The sequence below is a fragment of the Ictalurus punctatus genome, chromosome 25, assembly GCF_001660625.3.
Source record: "Ictalurus punctatus breed USDA103 chromosome 25, Coco_2.0, whole genome shotgun sequence".
NCBI lineage: Eukaryota > Metazoa > Chordata > Actinopteri > Siluriformes > Ictaluridae > Ictalurus > Ictalurus punctatus.
Genome location: NC_030440.2, coordinates 12,893,141 through 12,914,883, shown reverse-complemented (window position 1 = coordinate 12,914,883; position 21,743 = coordinate 12,893,141). Strand labels below are relative to the sequence as shown.

The following is a 21,743-nucleotide window of genomic DNA, read 5'->3' as shown; positions in this document are numbered from 1 at the left end:
CATTTGTACAATAACAATGGCAAAGTGTCTAAGCTGTGATTCAGGGTTTAATGGGTTTTGGAACTGCTAAAAGGGAGGAATGTAGGAAAAGAAGAACATTTTTGAATCTCTGGAGGCTCTTCTGGACTGTGGCACAAATGCATCAGCACAAACGAGAGACTGAGGCAGGAATCCCTAACAGAAAGAAGGTAGAGATCTCAGTCATGTAATGAAGAAAACACAGTGGGGTGTGATGTTATAGGAAATATAATCACTGATGGAGTGGTGTGATGTGGTCTGTTATGAAGCAGTCGTTACCACGCCGACGGTTTGCTCACTTGGACTCCAGACCACATATGGATGTTGAGGCATTGCATTGGGATTTAATCTTGCTGATGACCTTAGGCAATGCTTTTCTGGAAGCCTCAGACTAATTTTTATTGTTGCCAACAGTTTACAGTGCTATGAAAAAGTGTTTGCCCCGTCATGATTTGAAACTCACCTCAAAGTGGTCTAGCACAGATGACGGAGCGTTCAGGAAAGCCAGGAAGGAGTTCTGAGAGTCCTGATGTTTAACACCTGATAATAAAACCATTTCAGGATGAGTCACACAGAAACAGAGCGGACCCTTCAAAAAGAGCAAATATTCACTCGGCCGAAATGTTCACAATTATTCACAAACCTTTTATTTTATAACTGAGACAAATCAATGTTTGTGAAATCACTGTGCAAATTCTCTCTGAATGAGCTTGTCCATATATGTATGTACAGTATTCAGTCCCCTCCGAAAGTATTGGAGCCACATGGCCAAATCTTCTGATTTTGCTGTACACTGAAGACTTTTGGGTTTATGATCAAAAGGTGAATATGAGACGATAGATCAGCTTTAATTTCTTCAGCTTAAAACACTGGCACCTTTTGTTCGAAGCCCACACATTTTTTTTTCAAGGGATCAAAAATACTGGAACATGTGACTGACAGGTGTTTCTTGTTACCCAGGTGTGGCCCTGTTAGAATGATTGTTTAAACAATTAATAGCTCTGAATGTCTACTTTTGGTTTTAGCCTTCAATTTCAACTGTGAAGCATTTGTTATTAAAAAGGATAAACCAACGTGAAGATCAGAGAGCTGTCTCTGGGAGAAAAGCAAACCATTTTGAAGCTGAGAAAGGAGAATCTGTCAGAGCCATTGCACAAGCATTGGGCATAACCAATACAACAATTTGGAATGTCCTGAAAAAGAAACACTGGTGTACTGAGCAACAGACACAGAATTGGCTGGCCAAGGAAAATAACAGCAGCTGATGACAGAAACATTGTGAGAGCTGTGAAGAAAACCCCAAAAACAACAGTCAGTGACATTACAGTGAAGTTTACAGGAACATTCTGTGTGCCAATATACAGAAAATGCATCCAATCTAATTAAGAGGAACATCATCATGCAGCAAGACAATGACCCAAACCACGGTGTTCAAGCAAGGGATTTGCAACCAAAGTGTTATTTACCTTCATTTACTTTAAGACTGTCTGTTCCAATACTTTTGCACAGCTAAAAATTGGGTGCTCGGCCACCAAAGTGTGTTTAACACATCCAGAAGTAAATATCAAGAAATGAAAGCTGAAATTCTGATCTATCATCTCATATTCATCTTTTGATCTCAAACAAAAATGTTTTTGCCGTGCCAATACTTTCAGTGGGAACTGTGTATACTGCATGCATTATTAACATTAATGTTATTAATATTACAGATCATTCACAACACACATATAAAACAAATTTAATGTCAAAATTCAGTATTAACAAACAGAAAACAATCCACCTCTTCTGCGACACAGGTCTTCAGTCTCCTTCTGTAACCTCTCGATCTCAGCCTGCAGCATCCGGTTCTTGTTCTCAGACTCCTGCAGTTTACTGACATAAAGGAATGAATTGAGCTCAAACAGATCTCCTGTGAGGTTCTGATAACAAAACACTGCAGAATTTCATGTTTTCTACAACCTTGTTTTAGGTCCACCAGAGACAGAATATTTCACGGATAAAGAATCTTATATTGGATATAATATAACAATATATGATATTATCAGAGTAAAATTGCAATATTTTGAGAATAAAGTCGTAATATTATTACATAATACATTCACGTGTTTAAATGAGGGATATTGTTATTGGGGGGGTTTTTTGTCGAAGAAGAAATCGCAGGCGGTGGTCACTTTCAAGACTATCAATGGTGACGTCTACATGCCATTCAGAGATGGTGTGTAAGTGAATTATTATCAAAATGATCAACCCCACAATATCTACTATTACATGGACTTGTACAATAAAGCTTTATGGAGGGCTTGAGTACTGGGATGAGCATTACAGCTGTTATGCTGCAGATGGATCCATTAATAACCTTGAAGGTGACCTTCTTCTAAATAAAGACAATTTCTTGCACAGTCATTTGAAAGTTGGAACCGCTTTGTCGCAGAGGTTTGGGGTTTCCTGGGCAAACACAAAGCCGAAAACTATGTGGAGCTGGTTGATACTCCGGTGAAGAACTACTGCACAATGGGTTGCAGGATGTCTCTCGAAGTCCGTATCCCAGATGCTCATCTTGATAAATGTATGGAAGTGTAGTCTGAGGAGCAAGGCAAGCGCTTGCACCAGGATATACTGGAATTTGAACGCTGCTACCAAGGACACTATAACGAGAGACTACATTTGGGAGCTGCTTCGTGAAAGTGATTTATAATATAATCATAAATCTCAAGAACTACTAACTTCTACATGTTTTGGGGTCATTTTTGTATAACTTTATTATAAATGCATGTTCATTTTGATTTATAGGTTGTTGTTTTCTGACCTTATGTTAACAAAAAATACACAAATTCGCCGTTTTCGCAGTGAAAATAGGTACATTTATAAATACCCTGGTAACCATTTTCTAGACTTTCTATACTTTTCTCTACTACCCAGGAACAAAAATAGTGTTACATAGTGTTATTGAGATGCTCTTTACCTGAGTCTGAAGTGCTAAATCAATCAAGTCTCTCAGACAGTTACTGCCTATCTAATCTTTTAGAATCAAATTTAAAAAAAAAATAAATCAGTCTCATCCTCCAATAAGAGCAGCTTATTTAAAAATACTGGTGGAATCCTTACGTGATAGATTTGGCACCGTTATTAAGGAGAAGTGAGGCGTAACCAGGAAGAAATGACACAGAAAAACTCATTTCCTGTCCAGGAATCTTAACTCTTTGTATGTGTGTATGTGTGTGTGTGTGTGTGTGTGTGTGTGTGTGTGTGCGCGCGCAGGAATCCCACCACTCTGTCGAGATGTTGGAGGCCTTGACTTTGTTGAGCTCATCTTGGATGGACTGCTTGGCCCGGATCTCAGTGTCCAGTGCAGACTGCAGCTCCAGACGAGCCGACATGTCCAGCTTGGCTAAACGCCGCATCTTCCACGGCATCTCCTACAAACAAATAACAGATATTAATTAGATTCAGAAGCAGGTATGTACATTAGAGAAACAAATGATCATTTAGAAGAATTTAGAGAAAAATGTAGATCCCAAGATGTTTACTGTATCTTATAGCATGTATGTGAAAAAGACAGACTCACTGTGCCTCTGGCTCCCAGGCTGGTGTTCCTCAGACCCTCCAGCTCTTCAGTCATCTTAGTGGCCAGTGCCTGGAGGTAGCCTCGAGCATCCTTCTCATCACTTACCCTTAAACACACACACAAACACACACAGCATTCAGTACCAGCAGAACTCAGTGGCTCTTTTGTATTTTATTTTATTAACCGTATACAAGTACGCAAATGTGACCGTGAGTGCATGAGTTGATCCTTTTATTTACACGTCTAATGCACTGCTGGAGTAGTTAACATTTAATCCACACGGGGGCAGCAAAGTAAAGTTGGCAGCAGAACAGAGATTTAAAATGGCTACTGTTTCCAGAAACACTTACATCTTCAATTTAAATTTTGATGTGCCGGTTAATGTTCGTATATAGCGCTTTCAACAATGGACATTGTTACAAATCAGCATGACAGAAATCTGGATGTAGATTTAGATCCGTAAACAGTGAGTCAGGGGTGTCATTGGTGAGGAAAAATCTCCGGAAACAAGAGGAAGGAATTTTGAAAGGAGGCAGAATCAAAATGACGGTGACCCCACATAGTGTGATTATAAATCAGTACTGTTCCACAATTCTGCAAACACTCGTTCATCTAAACACCAGAGAAGATTATAGAGCCCAAGCCAAAAGGTTGGTGTGTGTATATCCAGCAGCATATGAGCATGCATCTGGGAGAGCACACTGCATAGAATGCTTCTGTGTGTGTGCATGTTTGTGTAACACAGAGCAGCTGCAGGTCGCAGCATCCACACACCACTGGATGATCTCCGTGATCTGAGCCTCCCAGTGTGCGACGCTCTCCTTCTTATCAGCCAGTTCTCTCATCTCCTCCTCCACCTGCTTGTGGCTACTGCTCAGGGTCTCGTATATGGACTTCAGCTGAAAGAAGAGAGGAAGAGTTGGTTAGGATTAGGAAAGGGGGAAAAAAACATTACAGAAGAACATCAGATTGATGGAGAGAGACAGGGGGTTGGAAAGGAGAACAGACAGGATGACAGTGTACAGGAGGGTTAAAAATGTGAAGAGAAAAATCCAAACACGGACAGCAGAAGGAAAATAGAGAGCAAAAAAACAGGGTGATGTAAGGAGAAGTACCATGAGGGAATAAGCAAAGCGAGACTGATGAATAATACAACATCAGCTATCTTTCAGCAGACACCAAACATAAAATGGTCAAAATGTAGCGAACATAAATTTCATCAAGTGTAATCGCACATACGATCATTTCTTTCCAAATGTCATCAGTGTTGTCTTTAACCACTCAATCTGGCAGCACAATCGGCATCCATGTCATGGGTTTCCAGACCTTTCTACAAAATAAATAATGTTTGCTACGTGCTATGCTATGCAAAAATGAAACAAGTCGTTTATATTTGACGGGTCCAAATCTCCAGCAGTTATTTTACTTGGGAGCTACTGCCTCACAGTGGTATGTTTCCTCGATCCAAGACAAACAAAGAGAGATTCAGAACAGTTTCATTTGCATAAGCATTTGGGGTTATAAGAGAATGTACAATAATATGAGACAGGCTTGTAAACAAAATACCAGAGAAGAGGAAAGCACAATGAGGAGCCAGTGCGCAGCAGGGATTCAATATCTATCTGAAGCTTTCCTATTCTTCACTCGTCTTCAAAGTACCCTGCGTATCTCTCTGAATAATAATGATCAATAATAATAAACATCTTAAATCAACTAATACTCGGAGCAATAGTAGTAACAGTAGGCCTTCCTATGCTGAGTGAAGACCTCAGGATGGGTGATGCTGCTTCAGGAGATCAGGTAAATATGCCATTAACAGGAACTTCTTAAAAGGAACTTAACAAGCTGCCTTGCTTGAATGGTCTGGAGTAATATGCCCTAACCAATGTTAGCATGAAAGCTAAAAGACAGGCTCTTGTTAAAGGAGAGAAAAGTTATTCTTTTATCGAGTACAAGACCAATGATTGTGTGTATATACAGTATGATTGGTTAACATGGTGCCATTTACTCCCATTGGGCCTCATTTATCAAGCTGGATTCAAGTGGATTTCTGCATAAATCATTCATAGGAGCATTTACACAAGTAATTTGGTATTCATGAAAATCCTGTGAATTTATCCTACTCGTGCCCCTGAGTGTGAGCACATTTATTGTAAGGAAGAATTTGGGGGGAAATAACATGAATTTCAATTGAACTTGTAAACACGACAGAACAGTAATCCCAAAAATAATGCATGGAGATGTAACTTAAAATGTAAGTTTGTCATGTTTCCCACTCATTAACATGGGAATGGGTGGGGTTAAAAATTGCACTGTAGCCAGCCACTAGAGGGCCTCAAAGACATTTTGGCTTCACTTTTAAACCATCCTCACTGTGCTCAGCCATACACAGACATTGTAACAGACATGCTGATGTGTAATAACACTTCTGTAATACTTGGGAGACCTGGGTAATGGCTGCAGATATAATACAATATTCCAGTTTGGGCAACATCCCAAATTATCCACTGCTGTATTCCACTAATGGTGTAGCCTACCAATGGTGTCCATATTGTTTCAGCAATGTATTTCCTGTATAGAAATCAGCACTTCTCATTTATCAAAATTTAGTTATAGTTTCTAAAACATCTAAACGTTTCAAAAGGCAGGTGCATGAAATTATAAGATAGCTCACCTGCTCCAGTTCACCAGCTAGCTTCTTGTTGTCCTCCACCAGAAGTCCCCTTTCCCGCTCAAACTTCTGTTTGCACTCTGCCTCAAACTCCTCACGCTCACTTTGGCTAATAAACACACAACACACACAACACCACACACAAACACACACACACACACACACACACACACACACACACACACACACACACAGATTTTAAAATGCTACTGTGCACCATAGCATCTGCTAGCCTGAAATGTATTGAATTACTTATTTTATCCCTTATCGATTTCAGAGGTTTTAGATCTTCTCAAAGTGGCACATTTGAAACAGTTTGAAGAGCACAACATTGTGCAACATTGTTTAATGAAATCAGTTCTCAGTGAATGCTCAGTGAAATCAGAACTACCTGCACATATTATATACTATAACATTTGCCATTGAGAGGACGCATAGAAATAAGAATCATAAGCTACACCCGCTGAAAGTGTGAGTTTAGCCAAATAGCACTCCCTGTCTTTTAGTGCTAATTCATAATAATAAATCGATAACATTTTAGCCATCAATCCCATTCCTAAATCAACTTCATGGTAGAGTCTTCAGTCAGATTATAACCAAGTAGCATCAGGTTGCTAGTTTACTCAGGACTTTTTGCATCTGGGTTCTGCACATGTCTCTTTTTGTTTACAAACACCAAAGTATACTAACCGAGAGAGTTTAGTAGAGTCAGATGACTCTAATTATCTTTAGGTTGAATCCAGGTTTCGTTCCCAATATCATAGCACCTGTCTGTGTGAATCAATTGAGAGGGGAGCTTACAGAACGGTTCATTTCTATCACTGATACATGCCTTGCAGTGCTGTTTATTGTAAATATGCCATCATGTAAGACTATCTGTCCCTCTGGGTGAATCTTGGATTGGGAATATGTGTATACACTGAGTTATTCACTCATTTTACATTTTAGAATCATTGATCCTCCAAAATCTCATCTTTAGTAAACAGTGTAAGCTAAGCTAAAATATGTGGCCTTAAGTCACTACACATCTATCTAATATACTTCATCACTGGATTGCTAAAGAAAGAGAAAGTTAGAAAGATGATTATTCTCCAACTGCACAGACAAACAGAGAATAATAGGCAAAGAAGAACATAATCCAGTCTATCCACACGTGAACATACTTTTCTCGTCGTGTCTTCTCCAGCTTGTCTTTGAGCATAAGGATCTCCTTTTGCAGAGTGAGATGCTGGGTCTCGGCATCACTCAAGTCCTTCCTGTGGCTCTTGAGCTCAGCACTGTGTTGCGTTTCCCTGCGGCACAGCTCCTCCTCATGCTGCACGTTCTTCTTTTCCAGCTCAGCTCGCAGCCACGCCACCTCCTGCTGCTGCTGCTCCGCACTGGCTCCTGGGTGCAGCGGCCCAGCCTGCTTCAACCGACACACGGGCTGTGTTATTATTTGTAAGTGTTAATATGTCAAAATAAAATGTAAAAAGAATTGCAGGGCCTGATATCATGGAACCAGATTCTGTAATAGTGAACCATGGAGTAGAAAGAAACACTCAAATCACACACACTGCTTAAGAACTCAGCACTGACTACGTTTACGCGGACAGCAGTAATCTAATTATTGACCTTATTCTGAATAAGACAATAATGTGATTAAGGTGTTTACATGAGTCGCTTTTAGAATACTCCTTTCATGTTCCCATTTTACATGTTATAGAACATAGATCGATTAACGGCACACGTTATTACATCATCGCGCCACGCCGTCCGACGTTCCCTTCAGAATTTCATGTACCGACATACAGTTCATCTTCGTCATGGTATACAGTTTTGTGTGTTTTTATTTTTCATTTTACGAAAGCTTCGAGTGCAGTTAATTATTTGTCATGCTGTATGTGCAAATACACGACTGCTTGAAGCTGTGAACTGCGTCCCAAACGGCGTATTTACCTACTATATAGTAGCTGAGATACAGGTATTTCACCTACTATACAGTAGGTAAGTATGCGGTTTGGGACGCAGCCGTGCTCTCTTCATTACCATAAAACGTTGATCACTGCCGTGTGTGTACGTGTCCTGTCGCAAAATGCGGTGAAAACTCCCACACGATGATGTTAATAGTGTGATTAAGGTGTGTACATGTCTGTAACGCACGTCGATAATGCGACTAAAACAGGAATACTCCACATGTCTTAATTCTATCTGTGTTTATTTCGAGTATGACTTTAGTCAGATTAAAGTAATTAAAAATTACTGTTTACAAGGAAGATTCTTAATCAGGGTATCGTCTTAATTGGGTTAATATCGGATTATTGTTGTCCATGTAAATGTAGTGATTGAGAGTTTTTTTTTTAAAGGCATTAAATTGTAATTGCAATCATAAATAATCCTGGTCAAATTACTCCATGCCTTTTGTTAAGGATCTGAGATATACATTTCAGGTTTCTGTGTACCTTCAAGGGTAACTCAATCATAAGGCACACTTCAACAGAGATGGGCTCAGTGAAGGGGAAGGAGAGGCTTTTCCGTGTTTGAACTGTAATGTGATTAAAAGGCACTCTGCTCTTTTGTTTCATTAAATTATTTTACAAATTAATATTAGAAATCTCAAAGTGTGCTAATATTCTGAAATGTTACTGGGAGTCCCATTCAAACAAACCACATTTGGTCAAATTGGATGGGAGTGTTCAAATAGGATGGACACTCCCTGTCCATCTACCTCCACTAAACACACTAGCATTGTGTCTCAACTAGCATACTCATTATGGACTATTACTGAGTACTAACACTGACCGGTTTTCCTTATACGTACAGTTAGTACAGTTTGAATTGTAAAAACCTATCATCTCACCTTTCAACCTACTGATACAAAAAGGTCTATTTTGCATTCGGGTCTTCTGAATTTCCTAGATTAGTAAATACTTTTGAATGTAAGAGCTTGTCAAGTTGAGATGCAGCTCATGACAACAATCATGATGATGGCAGGATGTTTTATGAGCTCGTCATCACTGTGCAGGAAATGGCATGTTTAGAGTTTGACGTGGAAACCTGATGAATTGGGATGGTTTGTCTGTCTAGTGAATGTCATTTTTAAATGTTCTGGATGTAGAGATATACAGTAAGTGTGTGAACAATGCATGCGTCAGTTATCAGCCAGGCTCGTCTGCTTCACATCACCTCACCTTATGTATCACATCACCCCGGCATAGATTATTTTCCTATAACAACACAACACTTACCACTAAATCAGTGCAATGAATATTCCTTGGTTTTTAGTCACTTACGTTACACACACTGTCCATACGTTACTGACATAATAAAATGCTTAAATGTTACAGTAGTCCTATATAATAAATCTGAAATTTAATTTAAAAAATGTAGGGTGGACAAAATTCATAATGTCCATTTGGGGTTGTTTGCCCCAAAAAGTTTGGGAACCTCTGCCTTAAAGATGATAGTACCTTGAACCCTTCCAGTTCCTCCTCGAGCTGTCTGCTGAACTGTTCATTTCTCTCTCGCAGTTTCTTCTCTTTCTGCACCTCAGCTGCCTGCTCCTCCGCCTGCACCTCCAACTGATCATAACCAAAGCACTAAACGTTAGATAAAGACTTTTCAGCAACAGTCAACAGCTGGAATAGACTGGCAAGGACTTGTACATCATCTACACACTACATTCATGTAGACCCTGGTCATTTTTGTTGTCAATATAGAACCTTTTTGGCATAAAAAGTTCTTTGGGGTTAAGTAAAGATCCCTAGGGTTCTGTATAGAACCCCAATTAACCTTTTTTTTTTTCGAAGAGTGTGTGACTGTGTCCAATCCACGTAGCAGCATGTTTTTGGGATTTGGGTGGAAAACAAAAACACTGGAGGTGAATAATCCTGCCTTAAGCACTGCACGAGCAAAAGATTTTGTTGTAAAATTGCTCTTTGCTTATGATCTGGCAATCCTATAGAATAGGCTATTTCCTCCATCATAAGCCACATTTCTTTGTAAGCTATTGCAACACACAGTGAAAACAACAGCTATGGCTACCAGATGGAACCAGGCGAATCAAAACAGGACATTTTAGGACAGCTGCTTAATCGTGAAGTAAAGGAGATCCGCTCCTACCTCTTTGCGAGCTCTCTCGGCCTTACGTATCTCCAGCCGCAGCGTTTCCATCTTCTGAGAAAGACCCTCCACCTCTTCCTCCTTGTCTCGAAGCTGGCGCACGAGCCGCTGCTTGTGTGAGCGCAGCTCAGTGAGGCGCTCGTTCAGCTCTGAGAACTCTTGCATGGCCATCTTCCTTTGACTGTATGCCTCCTTCAGTTCCTTTCCCTGGGCCTTGAGCTTCTCCTTGGTGTCTAGCAGATCCTATACAGAACAGTTCAAACAGGTAGACTGTGTCTGAACATGCTAATTGCAGTTACCTACAGAACAAATAACTTTAAATATGAGATGCACCAAAACTGTAACATTACGTTTGACCTCTATGAAACTTCAGTACATACATACTGTATACTGTACTATCATAAAACTGAGACAGAGACCAAATCATTTCTACCATTTACCTGCTATCCGCTTCAATATCTTTATCTTGCTCTTTCGGTTCAAAAGCGTGGCTGTGCTAACGGAGTACTGTGTATGCTATCACCTGACACAAGTACAGTATAAAGAGTACCTATGCCTACACAAATAACAGCACCTATGCCTACAGGGAACGATTATAATAATGGCAAATGGCAACATGAGAAAAAGATGCTTTACCTTTAAAAAAAACAAAAAAACAACAACATTATGCTAAACTACTGTTTAGTATTCCTGAACTAGCAGCAAATCTTTACATTCTGAAAATAATTTGCACCTTGTGCAGACTGTCTTTCTCCAGTGTAACACACTGGACCTGCCTTTCCAGGGTCTTTATTATCTTAGACGAGTCTTCTAGATCTTTCCGTGCCACGCTGGCATCCTCACCCTGCTGCTGTCCCAAATGACCTGAATCTGAGACACACCAGAAGAAAAGCCACACATTATCACAGTAGAATCAGACCAGGAGTCTGACCTGGATCAATTCTGTTGTAAGTTGTGTAGATCTGTTACCTGCTATCTGCTTTTTCAAGATGTCTATCTCACTCTTCAGGCTTCTTATCTCCACCTCTTTGTTGGCACCAGGTGGCACATTTGAATTAGTGTGCTGCAGAGCCTGTACCGTCTGGGTAGACTCTGCGATAGGAAAGATGAATATCACTAAGCGGCACACTGAGTACACACCCGTTTAAGGGCGCGTTGGTTTGGCTTCACACTGCACATAATTAAACAAACCAAAAGGTAAAAAAAAAAATATTTCAAAACCTTAAAACATTTCATGCTAACATATATTTCTTTTGCCATGTCTACTTTGTTCACATCAGAGGTCATTTTAAAACCATCGATTAGAGACAGATTTATTTCAGCTTTAATTCACTATATCAGAATTCCAGTGGGACAGACTTTTACATACACTGAGTTGACTCTCTCTTTAAACAGTCCAGGAGATTGTTTTTTAAAGAAGCTTCTGAACATTTGTATGCAAATATACAAATCTTGAGAACACATAGTAACTGCATGAATGAACTTTGGTCTGAAAGGTTCAACTGAACCCCAAGACAACACCAAAGTAGGTGAAGAGGGTGAAGGAGCCCCTACTCCAAGACTGGCATAAAAAAAAAAAGCCTGAATAAAGTTTGCAGGTGATCAAAAGCCTTTTGGCAGAGTGTTCGCTGGTCAGATGAAACAAAAATTAAACTGTATGGCCATAACGATCAGTGTTATGGATAGAGGAAAAAGAGTGAGGCTTTAAATCCAAAGAACACCATCCCAGCTGTGAAGAATGGGTGTGGCAGCATCATTTTGTGTTTGCTGGAAAAGACACTGGTGCACTTCAGAAAATAGATCTACGTCATGAGGAAGGACGATTATCTAGAAATACTGAAGTAACACTTCAAGCCATAAGCCAGTAAGTTAAAACCTGGTGAAAACTCATTTTTCCTGCAGGACAATGATCCTAAGCAAACCTCCAGAGTTGTAACAAATGGCTTGAAGACAACAAAGTGAAAGTATAGGAGTGACTTTTAAAAAAGCTGAATCCCACAGAAATCTCTTAGCTATTATTAAAAAAAACTCTTATGGAAATAAAGTAGATACCCTATTTGACTTAGCACAGGAAATGTATGGTAACATGAAATATGTGGCGTTGTGAAAACTTGAGTCTGAATATCTTTAGCCTAGGGGTACGTAAACACTCCAGCCTCAGCTGTAAACTCAAAGTCCCACAAAGGTTCACTGGATAGATAACAGCTCTTTTAACTCAAAAGCTTCTTTTTTTTTAAAGGGAATACGTTAGAACCTTTCAGGTCCCGCTAAAATGGAAGAAGCACTTAGAGTGCCAGATGTTGCCTTGTTGTAAGAATGTATATGTGCGTTTCTGCCCACCCTGGAGCTTGCGGCTAAGCTCAGTTTTCTCCTGCTCCAGTCGGCGGATCCTTCTTTCATAGGCCTCAGAAGCCAAGCTGTCTTCCAAAGTTCTCTGTAGACAGGAATCAACCCCTGAAGAGCCTTCAGAGTCTTTTAAACAGCCCCGGTCTGACAGAGAGCTACGCACACCCACACACACACACACACATACACACACACACACACACAAGGCCTGCTTCTGAACCAGTACGTGACACTAATCCCAGCAAACAGAACACCACAAGCCACACATATCTAATATCAAAAGACTGTCAATTTTAGATAAATATGGATGATGTGAGTCTGCTTGCTTTACCATTATCATTTGAATAGTAAGGGAAAACTTGCACCCAAAACCCACATCATTCCAAACCAAAGACTATAGAGTTACATGTAACTCAACATGAAGCTTGAATGTATTAGTTGTATAGCCGAGCAGTGGATTGTGCCACGCTGACAAATTCCTCTTTTATGATAACACACTTCAGATCATAGCAGATTTCCCTGAAGTGTTCTGAAACAAACAAACAAAAATCCTTACCAGTTGCTAGTGTAGGTGAAACCAAGAAACGGGAGATGGAGTCCCGAGAAGGCTGTGTGGGAGGGTGGAGGCATCGTTTCCTGTGATAATGAGGCACTAATAAATCAACACTTTTGAAATGTACTACCATAAATGTTTCTTAAAATGCACTGCATCAATAATGGTACTTACAGTGGCTTGTATTTAAGCATTTAACTCCCTTGTACTGTTGCACATTTTTGTTATGTTACAACCTGGAACTGAAGTTGGGATTATACAGTATGTCAAATATTGGTTGCATTAATATTCACCCCCGCCACTGTGAAACCCCAATATTAGTTCAGGTGCAGCCAGAAGTCACATAATTAGTTAATTAGAGTCCAGTTTGTGTGTAATCATCATAAAGTGTCACATAATCTTAATATACAGTAAAAAAAAAAAATCTAAATACTTAATACATAACATACCTAAACTACCAGCATCATTAAGCCAAGAAGTCCAGGACAAATTTCTGGAAAAGTATCAATCAGGATTTTTAAAAGTAAAAAATATTCAAAGCATTAAGCATCCTGTAGAACACTATTATATCCATTATTAGAAAAAAATTCAATGTATGTGGCACAACCGTGACTCATACTGTGAGAGGTCTTTCACCAAAATTCAGTGACTGGTTAAGGAGGGTATTAGTCTGGGAAGAGTCCAAACAGTCAAGTAGAACTCTGAGGGAGCTAGAGAGATTCACTGATTAGATGGGAGAACCTGTTCACAGGATTGGACATTGCACAAATGTGGAGAAGAAAGCCATTATTGAAAAAAGATCCAGATGAAATTCCATTTGGACTCAGCAACATGGACAAAGGTTCTTTGGTCTGATGTGACCAACTTTGGCAGACACGCAGCACTGCTCAGCACCTGAGAGCACTATCCTCCACCATAATAATTCACTTGAGTCAAATTAAATGTAGTCACTAAGAAAGGTACTTAAGTAAGAGTAAATAAATCGTTTGGTGAAAAACTACTTGAGTAATTACCGTACAAATGGCTTTTTTGCACAGTATGTCTGCAACTAACAAAAAAAAAAAGTTCTATTTTCTAATCTGTTGTTATGCTAACTAACAAAGTGAGCAGTAAACTTCTCCTCCATTATAGACCCCTGAGTGAGACACGTCACTGCGACGTCAGCCGTTCCTCCTGGTTACAGAAACATAGCGGGAGATTAGTGATTTTAAAGAGCAAGCCAGAATTAGTTTTCTAAAATGTTGCATTGCACTGTTGGGTGTCAGAATCAGCAAGTGTTCATAAACACATTCGTTTTTACCGCATACTATCGAATCAGACAACATGCATGGACAGACCTAGTAGCGGAACTAAAGTAAAAGTCTTATTATTTAATTAATTAATTAATACTGAAAAAAGTACTATTACAGTGAACCATGTACTCAAGTACTGTAATGACAGCACAGTTAGTTATTTTCCACCCATGTTTATGAATGAATACTTAGTCAACCAACAAAATTCTGTTTTGTGTGTTTGTGTGTGTGTGTGTGTGTGTGTGTGTGTTTTAATACAATTTGTGATATTTTTCGCCTTCAAATGTTAAGACATATTGTGTAAATCAAATAGTAAAAGTCCATTTTAATTCCAGGTTGGAGCAATACACACTGTGGAAAAATTCAAGGGGGTGAATACTTATGCAAGACACTTCAATGTAAATCTTATCAGACAGACGAATCTGAGCAAATGCACAACTGAAAGTCAAATGCCTCGTACAGGTCTAAATATGTACAGGAGGCTGTGAGGTATAAATTCCTGCAAAGCCACTGACAGGGTAACTAGGCTTTTAAAAATTTGGATTTGGGTCATGTTTTGGGTAATGAAAAGTCTAGGCTTAACTGATCTCAGTGAAAAAAAGAATTGAATTTGCACAACATACTGAATTCTTTAGGCAGTCGTCCTCCACGTCAAAGTTGGAGGTGTCGGTGGGGCTGCTGACTTCAGGGATGTAGGGGGCCTCGCAAGTGCGAATGTCATCCCAGTTGATGCCTGAGAAGAAGGGGTGGCTCTTAAAGTCCTCAATGCCGTTCTGGCCCAGCCGGTGCTCACGAGCGCAAATCAGCCTGCGCATTAGGTCTTTGGCCTCCTCAGATACATCAGACATCTGCATGGGGAACTGGAAGCGCTCCTATGGAGGAGAAAATAGAAAATAGAAGATCAATATATGTCAAATCAGGTTAGTGTACATCAGGTGAAAGGTATTTCTACTGGACTGGTACTTCTACTGGTCTTTAAAGTATAAAAGTAACACACGATGCTGAATTTAACCTTGGTACAAAGGGTTAATGACCTCATTGAGAGGATGAGGCGACTAATCCAGATATGGAAAAATAAAGTATATTTAATGCAAACCTAAACATTTTAAGACAAATTAAACAGGAGTCCATTCATTTATGTTTCCTGCTCTGCTAAAAAAAAACTTAAATGAATTAATAAGACAGTGATTAAAGCACACCTCTGCATTACAGGTACAACATATAAAAAGTTATCACACATGGCGTTCCTACCTTATGGTTCATGATTTTGCCGTATGTCTCCACTAACGACTCAGCATAGAAGGGTGTCTCCCCGTAGAGCATCTCGTACATACATACTCCCAAAGACCACCAGTCACACTCGGGCCCATATTTTCCTTTCCCGTCTTCCATGGCCTGCAGGATCTCGGGAGAGATGTAGTCTGGCGTTCCCACTGCGATCGAGGATTGCACCTGAGTGAACCACAGCTCAGAGTTACTCAGAGAATCCATCACTGAGCCTCAAGCTCTGGGGATCAGTAATGGAGCTCAATAAAGCAGCACCCAAGTTTCAATATGGATAGACTTACCGTTCCGTCCACCATGAGTTTGAGACAGGAGCCAAAGTCAGCCAAGCGAATGTGACCGTTCATGTCCAGCAAGATGTTGTCAGGCTTGATGTCCCTGTTAGTGCATAGACACATGATTTTTTTTTTAAAATTACATTATCAATAAAAGCATCAAGGTTTATTTTATTTGTATAGCAGCTTTCTGAAACTCAAATTTAAATACTGTACATGACATGCCAAAACTACAGAGCAAATGCAACATCCAGCATTTATAAGGTGGAGACAAGTTCAGTTAAAACTGTGGAGAAAAGCACAGTTATGGAACAGTCTTCCTATTAGTGTCCGGGACTCAGACACAGTCTCAGTGTTTAAGTCTAGGCTTAAAACGTATTTGTTTACTCAAGCCTACCCTGTCTAGATTCTGTTTTACTACTTCGCAGTCATAATAATCTTTTTTCTCCCTCTCTCCTTTTGCGGAGCCCCACACAAATTTATGGAGATACTAGAGATCCAGATCCTCTCTGCCTCTGGATGGAGCTCAAATCTTCTTTAATTCCAGACTGCTGGGACTACGGCTGCTCCTAAGGCCATACAGACTTCATATAAATCCATAATGAACTTTTTCACACTAACTGTTGTTACCCAGATGAGTATGGGTTCCCTTCTGAGTCAGGTTCTTCTCAAGGTTTCTTCCTCTTAAAACATCTTAGGGAGTTTTTCCTTGCCACCGTCGCCACTCAGTGGCTTGCTCAGTTGGGATAAATTCACACCTTTAATATCTGTATACCATGTTGATATTCCTGTAAAGCTGCTTTGAGACAATGTCTACTGTAAAAAGCGCTATACAAATAAAATTGAATTGAATTGAAGTTCATCTTATACAATAAAGAGGACAGTAGCTTCATGGTAGAGATGTTGGCGATTCAGAACAGAAAAAAAGTCACAGAAGCTGGCTTTTTTTTTTTGACTTCCCTGCAAATTTGAGCTCACTGTAAGCTGTAACGCTTGCAGTACAAAGAAAGGTCATGGGTGCTTGTGTGGTGCTGCATGATGCATTTACCACATTCATTCATTCTTGAATTCTGGATTCATTACTCCTGGTTAGGGTTACTGTGGTTTAAATCACACATTTGTTCATATTCTGAATGATAGAACTATGTTCAACACAAAACGATGAAGCGTGTTGAGTTGGTCAGTGGGATTAGTCCAGTGATCCCATAAAACTGTAGCCCTGGAAGATGGTGAGAATCCATCTGGAAAGTTAAGAATGCTGTTTATGGACTGCAACCCAACCATAATGAAATCATTTTCAGTTTGTTTTCTGTAAAACCATGTGCTAATAAAGCTACTTCCCCCTGCTCTAGTCTCCAAGTTTATACTCCTGAACCAGTGCCTGCTGAACTTCAGTAGAGCTACACCCTGGATTGTACGTACTGAATATGATGATAATCTTGTTGTATGATCTAATATAAGCAAATCTTACTGTATATTGTGGGGGTGTTATGCATTATGTGTTTACCATGTGTATTGTGTAAGATCTTTAAGAAGGTTAGCCTGGGACCCAGTGAAAGAGAATCACAGACTAATTTACTAAATAATAAAGGCATGTTAAGGCTTCATGCCTTCACTATGAATGCCATAAATTGAATTTCATGGAACAAAGATTTTTAGGATTAACCAGTAAGACGTTCGTTCCTTCTTTATGCCATTTGTCAAAGTCATAAGAGCTGCATAGTGTCACACAGCAGGGTGGTAAAGCAGAGGGAGAACAATGAAATGAACGAGGCCACAGAGGTGGATGATTGAGCAGGTTACAGTGAGTGCACACTATATAGCAAAAGGTTTGTGGACACCATCATCATCACATCCATATGTGGCTCTTCCTGAAACTACTGCCACAAAGCTGGAAGCACACAACTGTATAGGATGTCTTTGTATGCTGTAGAATTACTTAGAAGCTGAAACCTGTTCCAGCACGACAATGCTCTTGTGCACAAAGCGAGCGCCATGAAGGGTGGAGTGGACGAACTTGAGTGCCCTGCACAGAGTCCTGACCTCAGCCCCACTGAACACCTTTGGGATGAACTGGAACACCGACTGAACCCCAGACCTCCTCACGCAAGATCAGTACCTGATCTCTCTAATGCTCTTGTAGCTGAATGAACACAAATCCCCACAGCCACGCTCCTAAATCTAGTGGAAAGGCATCCCAGAAGACTGGAGCTTATTATAACGCCAAATTCAGAATAAATGAATAGTTAGAGTGTCAGGTGTCCACAAACTTTTGCATTTATAGTGTCTATAGAGCAAGAATATGGACCAAAAACTAATCCGTGAGCAAAGGGTTGTAGAAGGATTTATGTTCTTCAAATGTTTTGCGGTGAGGCGATGTAAAACAGGCTTCAATACCAATCCAGGAGAAAGAATGAAAGTATATATTATGAGTTACATTATAAAAACACAGCACAGAGGTCGAGGAAAAAGAAGAAAAAGCACACCAACATCAACAAAAAGAAGAATGTTATCAGCCCTCAGAAGAGAAGTGTGCGGTAAATTATGTTGAAAAAGAAGAAGTTATGAACAGAGGAAGAATCAACACTGAAGAGGTTTAGGATAGAGAGATTGACAGCAGGTTTAAGTGCAAGATGAGAGACAGAATTAAGAACATTTGGAACCTAGTATTTTTGCTGTAAGAAGAGAGAAGGTACATCCTACTACAATGATGTTGAATATCTCTTGTGTATATATGTATATGTATATGTGTGTATCTATTTTATATTATATATATATATATATATATATATATATATATATATATATATATATATATATATACACACACTCACACACACACACACACACACACACACACACACATATATATATATATATATATATATATATATATATATATATATATATATATATATATATATAGTATATATGCATGCTTGTTTGTTTTTTAAACTCTTATGTGAAGTTGCAGTGTGCAGTTTAGGACTGTTGCATGATTTCAGAGGTAAAAAATCTATTGTTTTGAAAAAAAAATGTTTTTAAATAAGTTCATTGGAGTCTGAAGATTTATATATATATAAAAAAAAAAAAATTAATAAAAAATTTTGTGTGGAAAGTTACAGCAATGCTCTTATGTCATTTGGAGATCTTATATTTTCACAAAAACTGTCTTAAACTGACTGTCCAGAAATGTGGAAGCTAAAGCATTTAGTCAGTAATGTTCCAGCCATGGGAGAGGAAGTAAAGCTGCTATAAGTGATAACAGAAACGAACTTGTCTTGCAGACATTCCATAACATGTAGTTAAATAACTATAAATGTTTTTTTGTTTTGTTTTTTTTTTAAATATGATGATTCATTCATTAATACATTTTTAAAAATGTCATTGTTGGCAAATTGCTCTGATATGAGAAGAATAAAACACTTCAGGACACTTCTCAGGACACAGGCTCATAAAACTGAAGAAATGTAGTAGCATTACAGCATTACAAAGCAGTTGTTCACGCTGCAGAACGCCCACAAGTATGTTTGTCTGCATTCATCATAACTGTTTATCATATTTTCCCAAATTACACAAGCCTGTGGACTGCCTGGTTGACTTCAGCGATATGTTTTCTCGTGGTTGCTGATATGTTATGAACGTTATACTAAGGGAGAGCTGATTGACAGATCACTTGAGAATTCAGGAAGAACCAGTTTTAGTCTGGTTTTTATTTGCATGCTCATTTCCTCCAGCTGTTTGTGTGTTTGCTCTGATGACACTACTGAGAGACCGATTTTTGTGTGTGTGAATTTTAGTGTGCACCTTTAAGCAGTTTTTGCACCTTTAAAACAACTTCAGCTCTCCAGACAGATCAAGAGTTCAAAAGGGGAAAAGTCTCCATATTACTCCTGATTCATTTTCTCATTATCATTCAAGAGATCAAGATACTGTGTAGTTTATATTGCAAAACATGACTAATGACATAAATGAATCATTTAAAGTGGACACACACACAAACACCATGCACAGGTCTGTGCTTTTAATAGTGTCATAATAGCACATTGTTAACCAGCATTCTTAACAGCTACCAATAAATGTAGCCATTAAGAGCAAGTACCCTTGCACGTGTTATGTGTGTGTGTGCATATGTTGCGAATTTCCACTGTGAAGAAAGAAATGAGTCAGCATTTGATGGAAGTTTTTTTTTTTCTACAGATGTTGATTGTTAACTTTGAGCATGACAATGGAGTGTTTAGCATAAGTGTGTCCCATATATGTGCGTGCGTGTGTGTGTGTGTGCTGAATTGAGGTGAGACATGCTGTTAAGCACTACAATGGAGAAGTATGTGGATGCAAATCGTGTCGAACTGTAAAGAGGTAAAAGATGACTGTCTCACTTTGTGATCTTCACACAAAATAAAGGTCAAACACCGATATTGTGAGGACACGGCTTTTCCATCCTCGACTTTACTTCACCTGATATAAAATGAAAACATTTATTTATTTATTTATTTCAAAAAGCCAACAAACACAAAATGCCATAATATAACATTATGATGAATTTTCTTATTTATTGTGGTCTGGTGGACAAAAACTGTTTATTGGATTATTTACTCTTCTTTTAATATGCAAGTTATAATAAAGCTAATATTATTGGCATAACAACATTATTTGTGAGCAGGTGTGGACAAAGTACTGAGAAATAATACAAACCTAAATCTGAAAAACGTTGGGACAGTATGGAAAATGCAAAAAAAAAGTAAACAAAAAGAGTCTTTTGAAAATTCAGTTCACCTTGTACTATATTGAAAACACATTATTAACACATTTTTGATGTTTTACTTTGTGAATTTAATTTATTATTCATTTCAAATATAATGACTGCAACACACTCCAAAAAAGTTGGGACAGTCGACTGTTTAGCACTGTGTAACATCAACTTTTCTTTTAATAACACTTATTAAGCGTTTGGGCGCTGAGTGAAGACACCAATTGGTTAAGTTTACTAAGCGGAATTTTCCCCCATTCATCCATTATAAATTTCTTCAGCTGAGCAACTGTACGAGGCCTTCGTTTACCCTCCGAGATTTGACCGGATTCCTTGAATCTTTTAATTGTGTTGGAGCCTTTTTTGGAGGCTCCTTATATACTATGATTAGATGATTGCCTCACCTGTTTCACATCACCTTCTTATTTCAACTCGTCACATCGCTATTAGTCCTAAACTGCCCCATGTCCCAACTTTTTTGGAACATTTTGCATGCATCAATTTCAAAATAAACGTGTACCTTCAAAAAAATACAGTTGATTAGACAAAACATCAAATAACTTGTCTTTATATGTTTTTTGTTTAAATTCAAGTCAAAGTACATTTACAAATCACTCCTCTATGTTTTTATTAGCATTTTCCATACTGTCCCAACTTTTTCGGAATTGGGGTTGTAGTTACATGAAAGTATATACTGTAGATAATATCTTGATATCTTCAGTCAAAAAAAGTTGGAACTTTTAAACATACTCAAGCATTAAAGGGTCAAAAGTAAATCTTGTAACTGATGAAACTAACTTAATGTCATGTTTTCATGTGAAAATCAACTTTTATTACTTATCTAAAACAGTTAGATGATTTTTGCTTGAATAACTATGCCGATTT

General features: G+C 38.8%; 1 protein-coding gene across 6 annotated transcripts in view; it reads right to left on the bottom strand.

Annotated features, from left to right (window-relative positions):
• cdc42bpab (CDC42 binding protein kinase alpha (DMPK-like) b) overlaps positions 1–21,743 on the bottom strand; it is a 75,082-nt gene that overhangs the window by 16,394 nt on the left and 36,945 nt on the right. For 5 of the 6 annotated variants that reach the window (XM_047150810.2, XM_047150808.2, XM_047150811.2 and 2 more), the window contains 16 exons: positions 16,115–16,208; positions 15,798–15,998; positions 15,170–15,418; positions 13,258–13,337; positions 12,696–12,856; positions 11,325–11,447; positions 11,089–11,225; positions 10,356–10,598; positions 9,704–9,814; positions 7,418–7,662; positions 6,258–6,363; positions 4,358–4,482; positions 3,584–3,689; positions 3,286–3,434; positions 1,799–1,890; positions 482–558 (listed from right to left, as the gene is read on the bottom strand). In XM_047150810.2, the coding sequence (XP_047006766.1) occupies positions 482–558; positions 1,799–1,890; positions 3,286–3,434; positions 3,584–3,689; positions 4,358–4,482; positions 6,258–6,363; positions 7,418–7,662; positions 9,704–9,814; positions 10,356–10,598; positions 11,089–11,225; positions 11,325–11,447; positions 12,696–12,856; positions 13,258–13,337; positions 15,170–15,418; positions 15,798–15,998; positions 16,115–16,208 (2,299 nt within the window). The remainder of the gene's footprint in view (positions 1–481; positions 559–1,798; positions 1,891–3,285; positions 3,435–3,583; positions 3,690–4,357; positions 4,483–6,257; positions 6,364–7,417; positions 7,663–9,703; positions 9,815–10,355; positions 10,599–11,088; positions 11,226–11,324; positions 11,448–12,695; positions 12,857–13,257; positions 13,338–15,169; positions 15,419–15,797; positions 15,999–16,114; positions 16,209–21,743) is intronic. The other variant, XM_017455699.3, reaches the window with a different exon arrangement.